Here is a 19822-nt window from a genome sequence, read left to right on the forward strand (position 1 = left end):
TAGAGAAAAAACATATCTGATAAAGGTAATATTGTGATTATCAGAGAAATGGAGGCTGTGGGAGGGAAATGTACTGGTCACAAGCTCTCACTGCAGTTTAAATGCACCACTTAAGAGGATGCTTTGAGAGTAGGCATGAGGCTACTGGCTGCTGAAATAAGAGCTCCCTCTGCAAGTAAAGAAGCTGGCATTTCGGCTTAGGCAGCAGTCTCTGGTGAGTTGGTTTAGTATGAATCAACTTACAAAAATTCAATCTATTCTGGGTGTACTGAAAACATTTAGTTTCTTGATCTGTAAAGCCAAGATCCATACCTTAAACCACGGTTCTGAAAGAAAATGCCCGAGCCTGAGCAGTCAGTAGCCTTCCTCGGACTCCAGTTACATCTTGCCTGGCTTTCTTTCCAATTCTCATATGAACGACACTCTATTTCTTGTTATTGGCCATACCTATTACTATCAACCTGTTGATAATTACATGATGTACTTTTGTGAGCACGTGATTACACAAAATGGAATTAAGAAATGCGAGCATTTTTTTGTCATCGTGGCAATCCGACACTCCTTAGAGCTAAGACACAATGCCATAGTCTCAGCATACATTTTTGTGAGTGCAGTCCTAGGATTCCCCTTTTACCCAATGTTATAAATTTGGATAATGTCTTGGAAAGTTGTTTGGGAGCTCATAAGCTACCTGTAGTAAACAGCATATGGGACAATTAATACAGAAAGGTGTTAGAGAAAACACCAAAACTTTTCAGACCTGGGACGGAAATCTTCCCCACAGTTGGATGCTCCATCTCCATAACAAGGCCATTGTGTAATACCTGAAAAGGCAAAAACAGAGAGAAAAATAATTTACAAAATAAAACCATCTTCAATTGCAAGGCATGGACAGCCATCTATTCAGTCGACATCAAAGAACGATATGGCAAAACACAGAGGTGTTTAAAATTTTCATTTGAAAGTAAATATTTGACATAAAAATAACGTTTCATCCTATAATACACCAAATGAAGCCAAAAAAGACTAGAGGATTCAAGGACTAGAAAACATTTCAATAAGACCTTCCCACTCTTAAAATTTTTATTTGCTCCTAAATATAGCAGATGATTTCCTCTCTTTCATTTATGGATGCTCCCCTAATATTAAAGCTCAGCCTTTTCCTGCATAACCTTATGGCAGGACTCGGCCAAGGTCAAGAAATAGGACCTCGAACAGAGCAGCACACTGGGGTGGTACACATGCTCCTGGAAATCTGTTCAGCAGAAGGTATGGGGAGTCAGTCCAGTTTGAAGAATAAATCAGAGTATCCAGAAGGCTCGGTGACTGCTGGAGGTAGAAGGATTCAGGGCTGCTGTGACAAGCAAATAAGCAGCTGACAGCAAATCCAGAGGAGACCCAGGTCAGAGGCAAGCACAGGGAAGCTGAACCAGGAACGTTTTCAATGGTGGCCAAGACCTTAAGCATAAGACTAGAGTTCAGAAACAGGATTCCAGGATACTGGAGTAAAAAAGCCAGAGACTTCATCCCAGAGGGCTGATTAGGTTCTCATGCAATGGTAAGGCAGGAAATTTAAAAAATAATAATAAAATAAAATAAATTTTTATATATTAAATTAATTTATTTCAAAGACAATAAGTATATTTTTATAAATTCTTATTCTCTATAACTAATAACTTCAAATTCTATTTTCTCTGAAAATACAACAAAAATCATAAAAAAACCTAAACAAACCTAAAACTACAATTATCTAAACACCATAATAAAAATTATAAAATAAACCAATACAAAACTCTTTAAAACAAAACCTAAATAATAAACATCTAAATTAGTTAACAACAATCATATACAATAATTAACTATCTTTATCCTGCTTCTAGATCCCTACTTTCACGCCACTATAAACTTACTTCAAACTAACCCACCCCCTTTTATAAAATATACATAAAAATCAAATACTATCTTTATTCTAAACCCAATCTTTAAACATTAAATCTACTAAATCTAAATACACTCAGTAATAAAAATACCCTCCTACATACACCCCAAAGTCTCTCTCTAATCCTCCTAATCCCACAACAATGGGACCGAGATAGGTATCTGGTGTCCCACCAAGAACGCAAGGTAGCTTTGGCTTGGATTTAAAATCTAAGGCCAGTTACTAGTGCAGGGACATTCTACCAGTGCCTGACAAGAGAAATGTGACTTGATGCTGAATCACTTGAGTACTGAAATGAAGCAACTTAAATCCCTGGCAAACGAAGGCTGGAATTTTCCCTGGGGGTAGGCAAAAAGACAAAATCCGCAGTGCCCTCCAACTAAAGGTGGTGGATGGGCTGAGGGCATGGAACCAAATTCCGATACATAAGTGTTGAATTATTGGAGGCAAAATGTTTTGTGATACGCAAATAAAAATGCAACACATTTTTTATTAAAAAAAAAAAAACAATTGGAGGCTACCTGGGTATATTGTCCCAAAGAATCCAACATCTATTACTGGAACCTTAGTAAGACATTTATGGGCATCTTATATATAAATTGTGTTTCACCTACACTATCTACCAAGCACAGAACCTCTCTTCCTGTCTTGTACGTGCATCTAAATGACAGAAGTATTTCAGTGGCACAGTAATCTTACAGACCACGATTTCATGCCAGCATCCCAAAGAGTGGCAGCTATAATGGTTCTACAGCATTTTGAGCTTCAGGTAAAAGCAAGATTTGCATATCTACCTTCTTACCATAATCCATTCACAGAGCAAAAGAGCATGGAATAAAGAAAGTAATAAAATGTTTTCTCACTTTGTTAAACTCGGAGAAAGACCTCAAATTTCTTGGGTTTTATTCATTTCTAGTGAGTCACATCATAAAATAAATCATCAATAAGACAACTTCATGGGTGACCTTTTAAGTTTAGAACTACAGTTTTGCTATGGCTAAATATTCTGGCTGCCACTGGTTTCTTTGGGAATGGTTACCACTTTTCGGGTGATGCTCTTTAAACAACGATGTCAACCTCCCTCATTGAAGATGATAACACACCACACAGAGATTCTTTCTTTTGGGATCACCAGGTTTGTACTCAAGAGCTGGCCAGATAAAATTCTCGCCAGTGTTAGAATTGTGCTATAATTTAATTCTGGTGTGGCTCGTTCTCAGCACCCGCCCCGCACAGCTTCCTCCTATGTGGGGGTGGGGGCTAAATGCCAACGGGAGGTGCTAAATCTCAGTTCTACTGAGGACAGGAACAAAAATACCGAGCTAAATTTCACTCAAAACAATTATCTGCACACTGAATCATTCTTCTCTCCTCGTATCTCTGTTGCCCTCCTGACTACCTCTTTGTAATAACACTGCAGTGCTACTCACGAAAGACAAAAGTGAGTGTTCTTAGCTAAATATAACTTAACTGATAGTGTTGAAATTAATTAACGCTGAATTTTAATCATGTAGCAAACGTTAAGTGTCAAACGTGAAAGGGTAGTTGGTAAAGGTCAAGGGACATACGTCAAAGTTTTGTGAAGCAAAAGCTAGCAGTTGATTGAAATTTTCCACGGAAGCAGTTTAAAGAGTGTACTTTCTCCACCCCTATGCCGATTGCTGTCTATATAGGACATTTTCAGTATGAAACTTTAACCTTATCAATGCCTTTGCATTGAAAACCATTCCGTTTTAAGCAAAAATATAAATTCTTCTTACATTCGGCAGAGGAAGTTGCAGTTTCTCACTTGCTGTAGCATGCATACAATTATGAGGCAAATGGGCTGGTGTGAGCCCCATGTTCAGAAGGAACTGATGTATTCCCCTGCTTGGTTGCCGCCAACCTTTTCATATAAAGTGTGAAGTCCATACGATTCCATAGGCTTTCTTCGTGAATCAGGTCAGAATATCCCACAGAACAATGGGGGCTGTGGCAGTGCTGTCCCTGGAAACCCTGCCTAATGACTTGGAATCTTGGAAAACTCTCCAGCCTTGTTTGTGGGGCGAATCCTGCTCTGCTTAGTAACATATTAGAGGATTTCAGAACCCAGGAAGTCTGTCTGAATTCTAACATAAGTCTCTCCCGCTTCATTACCCTTTCACGTTTGACACTTCAACTCCCTTTCATGTTTGACACTTAACTTTGCCACATGATTAAATTTGTCTCCTCTAAACTTCATTGGAAATGAAGGAACTACCTGTTATCACCATTTGTATAACATTTTTTGGTGAATGGTTACTAAATGTTTCCTTGTTCTTTTCTCATCTGGCCCCAACACCCCAACCTCTATCACCTTAACCTAGAAATTCAATTAAAAAATGTTTCATTTTCTGACCACTAACAATTAACTGCTATAATTTCCCTTAAGATATTCATGGCTTAACGAGAGTTTCATGCCTTGGTGCTAGGTCTGGCCATTCAGGGCATTCTTTGTTGCATATTGAGTTATTTCAATATAAGGCAGGGAATTTCTCCAGAATTTTGTAGTGAATTCTGTCCATTTAGCAATGTCTTTGGATTTTACTGTTTTCTCCTTCATTTTACTTATTTTATCCTTCCTAGGTCTTTCATGGTTTAGTAGCTCTTCTAAATTCCATTTCTTCTCCTTGAAATTTCAAAAGCCTATTCTTGACAAGAATAGAATTGCAGTCAGTGTGCCAACCTCTTTAGCAAAGTATCAGGCCTATTTAAAATAAGGTCTCTCTTTCTTTCTCAAGCGTTTTACAGATTGACAGCCTAATGACAGAGTCAAGTGGTAATGTATTAATGATGGGGGGAAAGAGTAAAATGTATACCTTAAAGTAACGTGGGAAATAAAAGTTTAAGTGAAAGTAAGAAAGTCTTTTTATAAAGTCCTATGGCAGAAATGGCAGAAGAAAAAAAATTGTAATATAGCACTAGCAAGACAAAAAATGCAAAAAAATAAAAATCCATAGACAGTGAAAATATTTATGGAAAGTGAGAGAGGAATATTCTAATGAAAAGACATGAAATTACATATACAAATGATATTTGTAAACACTACAGTGTCCTTACACATATCAAAATCAAAGTAATACCATCAATGGCATTAGCAATAACGTACAAAAGAGAACTGACCTATCTATTCACTGCGAATATTGATATGACCTATTCATTCAACAAACACGATAGCACTTATATGCTAGGCAAAATGAAGAAGCTGGCAGTGAAAAGATGAATGAACCTGCATTAAAAATGTATGTAATTAGAAGAGAGGGTACACAATAAGAGATCTTTTTCATAACACAGTCATATAAATAAATTGTTATACCACAGTTTAAGCTCCATAACAAAGGAGCAAATCCAAAGAGGAGCAAGTAAGTAACTCTGCCTATCTTGAAAGAAGTTGGTGATTTGTTAGATTAAGATAATATGACTTAGGTCAGGGAGGTTAGTAAAAACCAGAGAACAAAGATAATATTGAAATTAGATGTTAAGGTTAAAAATAACAATGATAAATGTAGTAACAGCAGGTGCTGCTCAGCAAAACTCCTTAAGGGTCAGGCATTGGGTTAGGAGCTAAAGCTTTGTTCATTTAATCCTCTCATTAACCAGACTAGGTAGGAATTATTATCTTCATCTCTACTGATAAGGTGTTAGAAACCTAGAGGGGCTAAGTATTTGTCCAAGATTTCACAATTACTAAATGGCTGATCTTGGATTATAATTTAGGTGTGTCTAATTTAGCCAGGTTCTGGCAGTTGGAGACAAAAAAAAAAATGGAAAAGCTTTATTTGATTTACCATTAAAATAACTAGCTGATGTGGTCAATTCTGTAAAACAAATTAGTCACTTTAGTGGGGAAAGAAAATCAGCCAAACAGATTACATGACACCATGTGGTCCTATTAGTTAATAAACTGAGCTGCACCATTGCAGGTAGCCAAGGATACTCTGGCACCACAGATACAAAGGCTGTGAAAATTGGAAGTATTTGAAGGGGATGGACCCAGAGGGTGATCTTGGGCAAGGCATTTAAGTAGTCTAAGGCTTAAAACCCTCATCAGTGGCCAGGCGTGGTGGCCCACATCTGTAATCCCAGCACTTTGGGAGGCCGAGGCCGGTGGATCACCTGAGTTCAGGAGTTCAAGACCAGCCTGGCGAACATGGCGAAACCCCGCATCTACTAAAAAAAAAAAAAAAATTTAGCCGGGTGTGGTGGTGTGTGCCTGTAATCTCAGCTACTTGGGAGGCTGAGACAGGAGAATCGCTTGAACCCAGGAGACGGAGGTTGCAGTGAGTCAAGATTGTGCTACTGCACTCCAGCCTGGGCGACAGAGCAAGACTCCGTTTCAAAAAAATATATTCAAAAAATTTTAAAAATAGAAAATTTAAAAAAAGAATCTTTATTAGTAAAAAGGGGATAATAATATCTCTTTCTAAGGGACGAAGTGCAATGATGAGTATAAAGCCCTGAGCATAGGCCCTGGTGCAGAGTGTGCTCACAAGAAGCGGCAACTGTTTTTCCTGTTACCAATAGACTGGGTTCAAACTCTGGCTTCATCAGGTACAAGATGTGTGGCTTTGGGGAACATTCATTGAACACATATTAAATGTACTAACAGTAAAGAACAATAATTAACAATAAGCATTAAATACATATTAATGTGCCAGGCATTGTTAAGTGCTGAGGAAAAACTGGGTCACAGAAAACTCAAGGTCATGCCCTCAAGAAGCTTACTGCCTTTTAAGGGAAACTTTCCAATTAAGCAGAAACCACTGGTCTGTTATTGTTACATAATATTATCTGTTTTGTCCCCTGCTATATGCCCAGTGCCATGAATGTTATCTGGCACTATCTAGTAGATGCTCAATTAACGTTTACTGAATTTTTTTAAATTAAATTGAATTAACTGAGTAAATTGCAGGTACTTCCTTTTGGTTTCTTTATTTTATAGAAGTTGGGGGAGAGTGCTCTTATTTTAAGCTTTTAATGAATGCCTAGAGTTCTCTAGACACAAAACTGTTTTACTGAATTTCCAAAATACAGTCATTTTTAGGAACTTAGATATCAAGTTCTAGTGTTGCCTTGCAATTTCTTCAGTTTTCTAAAGCAGCTTCCAGCTGATCTTGAATCTGCCATATACACTGTACATATTTTAAGACACTCCAGAGGCCATGCCGAGAAGCTCTGCATGGACAATGGTCATTATCGATATAGGAAAGCCAAAAAACATGGGCATGCACATTTATACATGTGAAATTACTAAACTTAAAGAAAACAATTACAGAATTCTTCATTAAGAATACTCAGAAAACCATTTCTAAAACACACAATATCTTACTAAGCAAAAAACACTGGAGTAATATTCTTTATTTTATTTCCCATTTTAGCAATTTAGTCATTCCTTTAGCATAATAGGAAAACAACCTTGGAATAATATTTGAAAGGTTACATAACTGAAGGCAAAACTTACAGTGAATATATTAAAAAGTTAATTCAACTATTTCTGAAAACTGTGCCCTCAAAAAATGCAAAAATAGTGTAAATTCCTGACAACAAATTGACATCAAATTTCATAACTTTACTTACATCAGGGGTCCGCAAACCGGTACCATGGTCCATGGTATCAGGTCCACAAACCAGTACCGGTCCTTGGCCTGTTAGGAAGTGACCTGAACAGCAGGAGGTGAGCAGTGGGCAAGGAGCATTACAGCTTGAGCTCCGCCTCCTGTCAGATGAGCGGCAGCATTAGATTCTCATAGGAGCGGTAAGCCTATTGTGAACTGCACATGTGAGGGATCTCGGTTGGGCGCTGTTTATGAGAATCTAATGATAAATGTAATACCCTTGAATCACCCTGAAACCATCCCCCATCCCCGTCCATGGAAAAACTGTCTTCTACAAAACTGGCCCTGGTGCCAGAAAGATTGGGGACAGCTGACTTAGATAATGAAGATCACATGTAAAAGCTGACTTTTTTTGTTATCTTACTTCTTTGAAACAATTCACTGTTACTAAATTTCATTCTGCTGTGAATGCACCTGACATAGCCTTTTTCCTATTTTCTCTAATTTAAAAAAACTATGAAAATTGGTCATGCAATATACACACACACATAATTTACACAAACACATATATAATGTGTGTGCATATAGTGTGTATATATAGTGTGTATACATATAATGTACATAATACACACATACGTATATATAGCTTAATGTAGACCAATAAAATGAACACCCATGCACCAAACACCCAGCCTGAGAAACAGAACTACCAAAATGTTTAAAGTCCCAGGTGTACCCAGTCCCTCCCTCTTCTATCCCCAAATATAATTCTCCTGAATTTTGTTAATCTTTTCCTTTCTTTTTTTCTACTTGTATCAGTGTGTATATACTCCAAATATTTAGTCCTGGATTTCACCCATTTATAACATTTAATTCAATGAAATCAAGCATATGCTTCTCTGACTTGCTTTTTCTCATAACATTGTTTCTGAGATTCATCTGTTCTGAGGCATGAGGCCATAGGCTAATCATGGCCATTAACATGAAGTATGCCATTGTATAAATACTCCATAATTTAACTGACTCTGCTTTTAGGTAGCTTCCAGTTATTTTACCATGGCAAACAATGCTGCCATTAACCCATCTCTTCATGCAACAATTTTTCTAGGGTATAAACCTAGAGCTAGATTTGCTATGGCATAGTGTTAAATATATCTTCACTTGTTGGGTAATGACAAATAATTTTCCTAAATCACTTACCAATCACTCCCACCAGTTGCTTTATATCTCAGCAAAACTTAATATGATCAGAGTTTTTAGGTTTTGCCAATCTGATCACTGTGAAATGGTATCTTATTAAAGCTTTAACTTGCATTTCCTTAATTACTAATCAGGTTGAGTATATTTTCCCTGCTTAATAATAATTTAAATTTCCTCTTAAATGAAATGCTTATTCAAGAAGCTTTTCTACTGGCTTAATTATATTTTTATTTTTCTTTCTTTTTTTTTTGAGACAGAGTCTCACTTTATCACCCAGGCTGGAGTGCAGTGGCGTGATCTCGGCTCACTGAACCCTCCTGGGTTCAGGCAATTCTCGTGCCTCAGCCTCCTGAGTAGCTGGGATTACAGGCCTGTGCCACCACACTCGGCTAATTATTTGTATTTTTAGTAGAGACAGGGTTTCTCCATGTTATCTGATAGTCTTGAACTCCTGGCCTCAAGTGATCTGCCTGCCTCATCTCCCAAAGTGCTGGGATTACAGGTGTGAGCCACCATGCCAGGATGCTATCATGTATGAGTTTTTTACATATTCTGGATATGAATTCTTCATTGGTACATGAAAATACTGGAATTGAAATTGTGGCTTTATTTCTCATTTATTTTGTATTATGTTTTGATGACCAAAAGTTCTTAATTTCAGCATTTTCAAACTTATTGAAATTTTCGTTTTGTTCTTCACTTTTTATGACATATTTTAAAAATTATTTCCTATTCTTAAGTGTTAAAGATATTATCCTAAATTTTCTTATAAAATGTTTAAACCTTGATGCATTTATTCATAATAAAAGGTCACAAGTTAGGGATTGAAGGGAATAATCTCAACTTGTTAAAGAGCACCTACAAAAAATCTAAAGATAACATCATACTTAATGGTGAAATACTGAATGCTTTTGCTCTAAGATTGAAAATGAGGCAAGGAAAAAAAAATAATAAAAAATAAAATAATAAAAATTAAAAATAAAATAAAATGAGGCAAGGATGTCTGCTCCCACCACTCTTATTTGACTTATTACTAGAAGTTCTAGACACTGCAATAAATCAAGAAAAGAAGAACATAAAAGGCACCAAGATTGGAAAAATAAATACAATAAAAATAAAAGGAACAAATATAAAAAATTAACAAAAGAAAAATTTAAAAAGGAAGAAATCATACAGATAACACAATTGTCTACATTGTCAAGAAAATATACAAAAATACTCTTAGGACTAATAAATGACTTCTGCAAGGTCTTAGGATACAAGACCAATGTACAGAGATCAATCATATTTTTGTATACCGACAATAAACATGTGCAAACCAAAATTAAAAACAACACCATTAATAGTCACTAAAAATAAAATGAAATACTTAGATATAAACAACAAAAAAATGTATAGACTGTGTATGCTGGAAATTACAAAATGTTGATGAAAGAAATCAATCAAGACCTAAACAAGTGGAGAAGCATACTATGTTCATGGACTGGATGATTCAACATAGTAAAGATCCCAATTCTCCCAAAATGTATAAGTTTAATGCAATTCTTACCAAAGTCCCAGGAAAGCTTTTTTGTAAACTTTTTAAAAAGTTCATTTTAAAATTTATGTGGAAAGATAACAGCCTCAGAATGGCTTAGACAATCATAAAAATAATAAAGTAAGAGATAATTACTCTATCTGATATTAAGATATACTATATAACGGCTAAACACTAAGTAGGTACTAGGAGAATATCATATTGGCAGAGAGACAGACACATAAATCAATAGAACAACAGAGAACTCAGAAATAGATCCACACAAATATGTCCAAATAATTTTTGACAAAGGTACAAATGCAATAGAGGAAGTAATACAGCCTTTTTGACAAATGGCACTGAAACATGTGTACTGGAGCTGGGGGGAAAAAAGAAACTCAACATAAAGCTCACATTGTAAAAAATTAATTCAAAACGGATCACAGACTTAAATGGAAAATGGTAACTATAAAATTTAGGAAAATAAACAGGAAAAATATTTAAATAAATATTTAAATAAGAAAATAAACAGGAAAAACTATGATACATCCATATTATGGAATACTCCTTAGCAATGAAAAGGAACAAACTATTGATTCACACAACAACCTGCATCAATCTTAAGGGAATTGTGCTGAGTGAAAAACACCAATCCAAAAGATGACATAGTATATGATTTCATTGAACACAGCATTCTTGAAATGACAACATTCTAGAAGCAGAGAACAGATTGGGGGTCTCCAGAAGTTAGAGGAGAAATGGGAGTGGAGGGAAGGGAGGTGCATGTGGCTATAAAAGGGCAGCAGGAGAGATTTTTGTGGTGATGCAACTCTTCTCTATCTTGACTATATCAATGTCAATGCCCTCAATGTGATATTGTGGTATAGTTTTGCAAGAAGTTACCATTGGGGAACAGGGCTACATGGGATCTCTCTGTATTATTTCTTATCACTGCATGTTAATCTATAATTCTCTCAAAACAAAAAGCTTTTTTTAAATTATGGTCTCCTGTGGGTATAATGTGAGAGGGGATTTTATTTTCTCAGCTAGAAATATATTGATGAACAGAGTTTTAGTAGAAAACATTTTTATCTTGTTCCTAATTTTAAAGGAAATGCACTTAATGCCTCATCACTGAGTATGTTTGTGACAAGGAATAATGGCATACTTTATCAAGTTATAGAATCTATTCCTAGTTTGATGAGAAATTTTATTATAGATGTTTACTTACAGCAAATGGCTTTTAATCCATCTACTGGGAGGATCATATAATTTTTCTCCATTAATCTGATCACTTACAACTGCAGTAAGTGATCAAATGTATTGTCTTAAAATTGTTGTTACTTGTACAATTTTAGAATAATTATCTCTTTCAGGTGAATTCAAATTTTTATTGACATGAGGTGACTTGAACAGTAATGCATTTTGTTTTAAAGTCAGTAGCATCTAACATTACTAAAGCTACACTGGCTTCATTTTGGTTTGTACGTTCTTCATACATCATTTTTTAACCTATATATATGCAACCTTTCTAAGTTTTTAGTTTTATGTGTATCTCTTGAAAATAGAAAATAGCAGGATTTATTCTATCTTTGCCTTTTAACTGAAAAGTTTACTGCATTTACATGAATTGACATTATTGACATGTTTTAATTCATCTTAGAATCTTACTTAGTGCCTATTTTTGGCCCCCTATAAAAAAATTCCCATCTTGCTGTGTTTGAGATTGATTGAGATTGTTTCCTCACATTTACTAGTTTGAAGATATATACTCTATCAAAAGGATAATCTTTTTTTTTTTTTAAGATGGAATCTCGCTCTCTCACCCAGGCTGGAGTGCAGTGCTGTGATCTTGGCTCACTGCAACCTCTGCCTCCCTAGTTCAAGTCATTCTCCTGCCTCAGCCTCCTGAGTAGCTGGGATTACAGGTGCACACCACCACACCCAGCTTTTTGTATTTTTAGTAGAGTTGGGGTTTTACCATGTTGGCCAGGATGGTCTTGATCTCCTGACCTCATGATCTGCGCGATTATAGGCATGAGCCTCTGCACCCGGCCTTTTTTTTCTTTTTTTGAGATGGAGTTTCACTCTTGTTGCCCAGGCCAGAGTGCAGTGGCACCATCTTGGCTCACTGCAACCTCCACCTCCTGGGTTATAGCGATTCTCCTGCCTCAGCCTTCCAGGTAGCTGGGATTACAGGCGCCCACCACCACCCCTGGCTAATTTTTATATCAAGACGAAATTTTTTTTCCTCCAGAAGTCTTAACATGCATATTTAACTTAACAAAATAAAAATGTAATCAATACCAGTTATCCCCGTATCAATTATATGCCAGGATCCAGTTATCCCCCTACCAATTTATATGCCAGACGTTTTCAAATTTTCTTGGTTCCCCATATTTTTTCTGTCTCTGTAAATTTTTCATAATGCCCTTAGGCAAAAAGGAATACTGTTTTGTGTATTAAGTAGCATTGTTTTGTTTATTAATTAAGTAAAAACAATATGTATTCATATCCTAATAACTGAGTAGTCATTTGAAAAAATAATAGACATAAATTATAATAAAAGAAAAAAAATCTTTATTTGATTCTTAGCCACTATTACTTTCTAATAGTATATGTACACCTGTTAGGCACAGTAAAACTTCTTAAATCTTGGAATTGAATCAGATATCTCCATCCATATTTCTTGTTTTATATTGATTTTCTCTTGGTACTTGCATTTTTTTCATAGCAACATCCATCCAAAAACCGAGTTTGATCAAATGTGTTTATCAAAGGAATGTAGTGTGATTCAATGTCGAAGCTGTGAACTTGAGGACACTCTGTGCTGTGTCCAATATACATTGCCCTGTTTCCCTAGAAAATATAAACATCCTGCAGTGCCCCTGCACATTCACTAGGATGTCATGAGTGCCTCAGTACATAGTTTGAGAACCACAGTTACCTGCAATTGGGTTCAGCATTTTGGTTTTCTATTTTTTTAATCTGGAAATCATTAGTATCAATACCGTTTTCAAAATCAATGATTTTTAGCTTACTCTATGCTTATGCTAATTTTTGATCCCCATTTTTTTATCTTAGGCTTTCCTTTAGTGGCTATATTCTCTCTTCCTGTAGAATAGTTCTTTAGAATTTCCATACTCATCTGTTCATAGTAAGTTCTCATAGTAAGTTGGTTTTATTTTCCCCAAAGTTACTTTGCTTCCAATCTAAAAGAGTTGTATTGGTTGTACATTTCTAAGCTGACAGTTAACCTTCTGTTGGTATACTGATGATATTATTCCATTGTCTTCTGAGTTTCACTATTGTTTTCAAGAAGTCAGCTGTGATTCTAATTGTCATTGCTTTGTAGGTAATCTGTATTTTTTTCCTCTGGGTGATTTAAAGATCTTCTCTATGTCTTCTGTTTTCTACAGTTTAACCACCATCAGTCTAAACCTAAATGACTTTTTATTTAATGTATTTAATTTTTACTGAATCCATGTAGTCTTTAGGACTTCCTGAGTCTGAAAAATTATGTCTTCAAAAGTTTTGGGAAATTCCTAAGCATGGCAAAATATTGCCTCTGCCTATTCTCTCTAGCTTCCCCTGGAACTGCAGTTATATATACATTTATATATATACATAAATGTATATATAATGTATTATAAGATATAATACATTATATAAACATTATAATGTATTATATATTGATATATTATATATTATATGTTGATATAATATATAATATATTATATATTGATATATTATAATATATTATATATTATATATTGATATATTATATATTGATAAATTACATATATAAAATTAATGCAAATTTTAGCTATATATTAGATGTGATCACACTATATGTCTCTGCCTCTCTTGTATTTCCTATGTGTGTGTGTGTCTCTCTGGGTTGAGTTGTAATTAATTTATTCAGATCTATGTATCCAATCATGAATCCTCTCTTCTATCTAATCTACCATTTAATTTGCTGTGCAGTTGTTCTTAATCCAGAGATGATTTGCATTCTGTTTTTCTAAGTGCTTAAGGGCACCTCTGAAATAGAACCACATTAAACTTAATTTTCTGTTTGGTGGTTTTTGGGCCAAGTAGAATTAATTACTGTCCTATAGGACAGTAGATTTGTAGATAGCTCATCTCCTGGCCCCAGAAAAATGAGAGATTTTCAAGAACCATGGTCAAAACAGGTTAGAATATCTACTGTTTTTTTCCTCAGTCTTCAATGGCAGGTTTTAAAATTTGTTTGCTTTCTTTTTTGTTTTGTTTTTTACCTAGTTCACCCACTGATATTGCTGACTTTTGGATGTCCAACCTTTATTTTGAAGTTTCTATTCTATCTCCCACCTACTGTGGACTTCAGGATTCTTGTAATATCCTCATTTCTTATGGGCCATAAAGTTCAGGTTCTAAGCTAAAGAGTATTAGCAAATGCTGGTTCTAGTGCTTGCTTCTCTGAATGCATGTTTTCTAATCATTTTTCTACTGGCAGGATTTCTCTGGTCATATAGTCCCCCATACTGTCAGAAACAGAGGTTCTCCAGATGTCACTGTATCCTCTTTAAGCTACATTTGAAGTCTTAATTTGGTGTTCCAACCTTTCCCAAGACTAAGTAGTCCAGAAAATAAGAAAAATAACAACTATTAAATAAAAGAGGAAATACAATAGAATCCAGTGAAATACAAAGGTGATTTATGAACTTTAAAGTCAGGATATTCGAAGTCCCAACTTACATCTTTAATTCTATCCTTCTTGGCAGTGAGGCCTTTAATTAAGATATCCCAGAACCAAACTACAAACTTTCAAGTTAAGAAAGCATTCTTTCCCCTCCAGCACAGGAGTCCACAAAGCCCTGTGAAAGGAACCATTCCGAGTGGTGGTCAGCAGGGTAATTTTGTGTGTGCTGTCTTCACTTAGCAAGAACCAAATAACTCCTTCATTCTTAGGAATTTTCTAGTTGCCCAGTGGGAAACCTGTGAGTTTTGATTAGTCCTAAGAACAGGTCAGGAGGTTGTATATATATTTTATTTCTGACTGGATTTAGTCCTCTCTTCCCCAGAGACTGAAGATTCTAGGCAAGAATTTGGGAGTCCAGTCTAAGAGGCAGAAGCTATCTACTTTATTAATGGAGTGATGCTTCATCCTCTTCAGAAGCCATTGAGGCAAACATTTTTCTTATTACTCTTCATTTGTTGATCAAGAACTCATCACTTAAATGTCTGCCAACCATTCTATTTTTTTGCAGGGACCAAAGTAACAAAAAAGTGTAAGGAGGAAAAATAGTCAATTGGACAAAAATATGGCATAACAAAAAAAAATGCACATGGATTCTCTGAGTGGGCAGAGTTTTCTGTGTGACTTGTCAGGGGTGGACAGTCCAACCAGCATGAATGTAAAGCAAGGACAGAGTGAGTGTGAGAGGACCATACTTGACACTTGCCTAATATCTAGGTGGCAATTTGTATGTGCCAAGACACAGTGAAATAGATTTTTCATTATTATCTTTATTTTATATATGAAGACACAGATCTGAGGAGGTAAAATGACTTGAGTAATAATGTAAGTTAAGGTAAAAGGTGTCTATCTGACAGCAAAGCCTATGATCTTTCTGCCACACTTGTGTCTGTCTCTAAAGTGTTCAGTACGACTTTCCACTATAATAAGATTCTAGTATTGCTGATCTGAGTGCAACACAGACATAAGAAAAAAGAGTCATTGGGGACACAGACTATTCCAAATGATTGCCATTAGCAGTTTGTCATTTCTTCTGCTGGTGCAAGTGCTGTCTGAGAAAATCAGGTATAGTAAGATGCAAGTAATCTTTTATGGAGACCTTTCTCTCTGTCTCCTTGAGGGTAATGTGTTGTAAACTCTACTGAAATTAAATCTCCTTTGGGATCGAATTGCAACAAGGCATCTCCTTATTTGATGTAGCAAAGCTTTCCCTTAGTAAGTCCACAAGAATATGAAGGATGTAACAAAACATTAACATCTGCGTCCTTAACAAATTTTCTTAATAAAGTCATACATGCCAAATATGTTTAAGACTCATTATCACTCTTGATATAGTATGATAGAAGTTTAACCAGGAAAGGTTTTCAGCATCAGGAAGCCACAAAGGAAACGATGTCATGGCACATACAATATCTGAACAGCCACAGGGCCGAGCAGCGGTTGATAAATGTGCCGATTACTTAGTCCTCTGCCATGAGGAAGCAATATCATTTGTTTGCTTTATGTCAACCATTCTAGAGAACCATAACCACACAGGGAGCAATCAAGTGACAGTCCTGTGGCTACAGAAAGACACAGACACTGCACATGACATCCTCCTGGTGCCTGATTCACTATGCCAAAAATTTGCTCAGGCTCAAAAAGGCCAGAACCATTGTGATAATTAACACGTTTCTAAGACTTAAAAACACTAAGGTGGTGGTCCTAAAATTCAATAAACTCAGTGTTTTCATTTTACATTCTGGTTTGCTTTTCCTGGGAATTTGTGTGGATGGGGAAATACTTTGCTTGTTGCAGGCAGATAGATGCATGTTTGCTCTAGGCCAGGAGATAAGGAGAACTATTTTAGGAAGGAGCCTGTGTGACCAGGCCTGAGGGAGATAATACTGATAAGTAGAGCACGGTCACTGATAACTTTGTGGGCAAGTGACCCTTTGGATATGCCAAGAGATGTTATCAGGGAGAAAGGGCTGAGTCATGTATATGTAATTCTGGCTTACACTAGTTGGAGTGTGGGGCAGAGGGGTAGAGATGGAAATACATAGAAACTAAAATGGAGTGACATTAGTCCAGTCAGGAGTCAAGCCCGAGCTTCTCTCAGACACATCTGTGTTCCCAGCTGACTTGGCTCACAATTTCTTTTTTGTTTGTTTGTTTGTTTGAGATGAAGTCTTGCTCTGTCGCCCAGGCTGGAGTGCAGCAGCACAATTTCAGCTCACCTCTGCCTCCTGGGTTCAAGTGATTCTCCTGCCTCAGCCTCCCAAATAGCTGGGATTAGAGACATGCGCCACTATCCCTGGCTAATTTTGTATTTTTAGTAGAGTTGAGGTTGCACCATGCTGGCCAGGTGGGTCTCGAACTCCTGACCTCAAGTGATCCACCCATCTTGGCTTCCCAAAGTGCTGGGATTACAGGCGTGTTGGCTCACAATTTCAATCAGATGTCATCAACCTGCCTTACAGACACACTGTTTCAGCATGGATATTCACATGGATATCACACTATCACATCTCAACACCCAACCAGAAAAGTGGTTCCTGCCTCTGCCCTGCTTAAGTATCAGGGAGAGTGCTGCCTTCTGAGTTCCAGCTGTGTGGTGTGTCTTCTTATTCAGATCCATGCTTTATCTTTTGGGCCTGACACTTGACACTGCCACTCTGGTTTGGACATTTTGCTTTTGCTCACAATAAAGACTTTCCTTGAAGTTGAACCCTATGTCCGATGCCCACCTTACTTTGCCTAGTCCTTGAATCCAACCTTACACTGCCTATAACAGGTTGAATAATGGTCATCCAAAGATCTCAAGTCCCACTCCTGGATTATGTTACCTTATTTAGAAAAAGAGTCTTTTCAGATGGGATTAAATGAAGGATTTTAAAATGGTGCAATTACCCTGGATTAAGGGAGTGAGCCCCAAATGCCATCACCAAGTGTTCTCATAAGAGAGGCAAGGGAAGATGTCACAGATACACAGAAGGGGAAGCAGCAATGTGACCAGCCAGATAGAGAATGGAGTGATGCTGCCACAAGCCAAGGAATGCCTATAGCCTCAGAAGCTGGAAGAGGCAAGGAAAGATTCTCCCCTAAAGCCTTCAGAGAGAGTGCAATGCTGCCAACACCTTCATTTTGAATTTCTGGCCTCCAGAACTGTGAGAGAATACCTGTTCTCTTAAGCAGTCCGGTTTGTAGTAATTTGTTACAGCAGCCCTAAAACAAACTGTATCCTAGCTCCTGAGATATACGCACATAGATTATCAGGAGCTAGAATTCTGTTTAATTCATGTACCCCTATCTAAACAAATAACCCCTCCATTTAAAAAACAAAGACCGGAATCAATCTTCTGGTCCAAAAGAGACTGACTTGCTACATAATAGAGAAAGGAATATTTTGAGCAGCACATAATCATGATAAAGTCAACTAGATGGTATTCTATTGCAGCTATTTTCATAAAGAAGTATTACTGTTTTCATACTATGTTTCACTCTTTTGGAACTAGCTTTGCCACTCTCAATAACTTGGGAAAAACTTAAAACCAAATACTGTTTTCACACCAAATTTACATTTCTTCCACTTTAACGATTTGTTTAGGCAAATGACCTGAACTCAGGCGCAGGTTGGTGATTCCTAGGGTGGGGTGGGTGGGGGTGGGTGGGGGTGGGGGGGTATGCACCATGTAAATGCAGATTCATGCTATCCTCACTCTTTCAATTCATTTCTAAGATGTAATTATTTTCTGAGGATTCCTGAAATTGACTTTCTCAAGTTTTTCTTTCAAGTATAAAGGCATAATTGATAATGCTGTTTTTTCCTATAAATAAGAATATTCCAAAACCTAAATAAGGAGATGAGGAACAGGTATTTCAAAGGATCCTGATCTTATCTAAAATAATTGTGGACTAGTAGAGGGAACACCTACCAATTTTGGTTCTGCCACTAATCAGATGAGAGGGACTGAGTAAAATTCTTTTAACTTCTCTGGACTTCTGTCTCTGCACTTTTAAAAACTGGACTATTAAGTTCGACCATGTAGCCTTGTTAAGATAACTAGATGAATTGAAATACTTTCACCTAAATACCCTTGAGAAACTGTCAAAGTCAATAGGGCCACCCAAAACTCCTTCTCACCCTTCCTCACACCTGTTCCTCCCAAATTCCCTACCAAGCACTAGCACTCCCATTCACTCAGTCTCCCATGTCTCACACCTGGGAAGTCTCCTTGACTTTGCCCTTTCTAACAACTTGCCACTTTTGTCCTTCAGTCAAGTTAAATTCCTTACCAAGTCTGTTACTTGTCCATTCATTGAAGCATTATTCACAATACCAAGATATGGAATCAATATTAGGTGTCCATTGGTATGTGTGTATACAATTGAATACTATTCAGCCTTAAAAGAGAAGGTGATTCTGTCATTTGCAACAACATGGATGAATCTGGAGGACATTATCCTAAGTAAAATAAGCCAGGCATAGAAAGACAAGTATCACATGATTACACTTATATGTGAGATCTAAAAAAGTTGAACTCACAGAAATATAGAGTAGAATGGTGGTTGCCAGGACCCAAGGGAGAGGGTGGTGGAGAGATATTGGTGAAAGGACGCAAAATTTCAGTTAGGAGGAATAAATTCAAGAGATCTATTGTACTAAGTGGTGATTATAGTTAATAATAACGTATTGCATTTTGAAACTCACTGGAGAGTAGATTTTAAGTGTTCTCACCCACAAAAAAATAAGTATGTGAGGTATTGCAGATATTAATTAGCTCAACTGAGCCATTACACAATTTGTGCATATTCCAAAATATCACAGCATATGTGAGAAATATATATCATTATTATTTGTCATTAAAAAA

At 36.6% G+C, this 19822-nt stretch overlaps 1 protein-coding gene across 7 annotated transcripts in view; it reads right to left on the reverse strand.

The window, feature by feature from the left end:
* The window catches only part of SUGCT (succinyl-CoA:glutarate-CoA transferase), a 732345-nt gene that overhangs the window by 110278 nt on the left and 602245 nt on the right, over window positions 1–19822 (reverse strand). For all 7 annotated transcript variants that reach the window (XM_055347702.2, XM_055347701.2, XM_019030300.4 and 4 more), the window contains one exon: window positions 761–824. In XM_055347702.2, coding sequence (XP_055203677.1) covers window positions 761–824 — 64 coding nt within the window. The remainder of the gene's footprint in view (window positions 1–760; window positions 825–19822) is intronic.

The sequence above is a fragment of the Gorilla gorilla genome, chromosome 6, assembly GCF_029281585.2.
Source record: "Gorilla gorilla gorilla isolate KB3781 chromosome 6, NHGRI_mGorGor1-v2.1_pri, whole genome shotgun sequence".
Taxonomy (NCBI): Eukaryota; Metazoa; Chordata; class Mammalia; order Primates; family Hominidae; genus Gorilla; species Gorilla gorilla.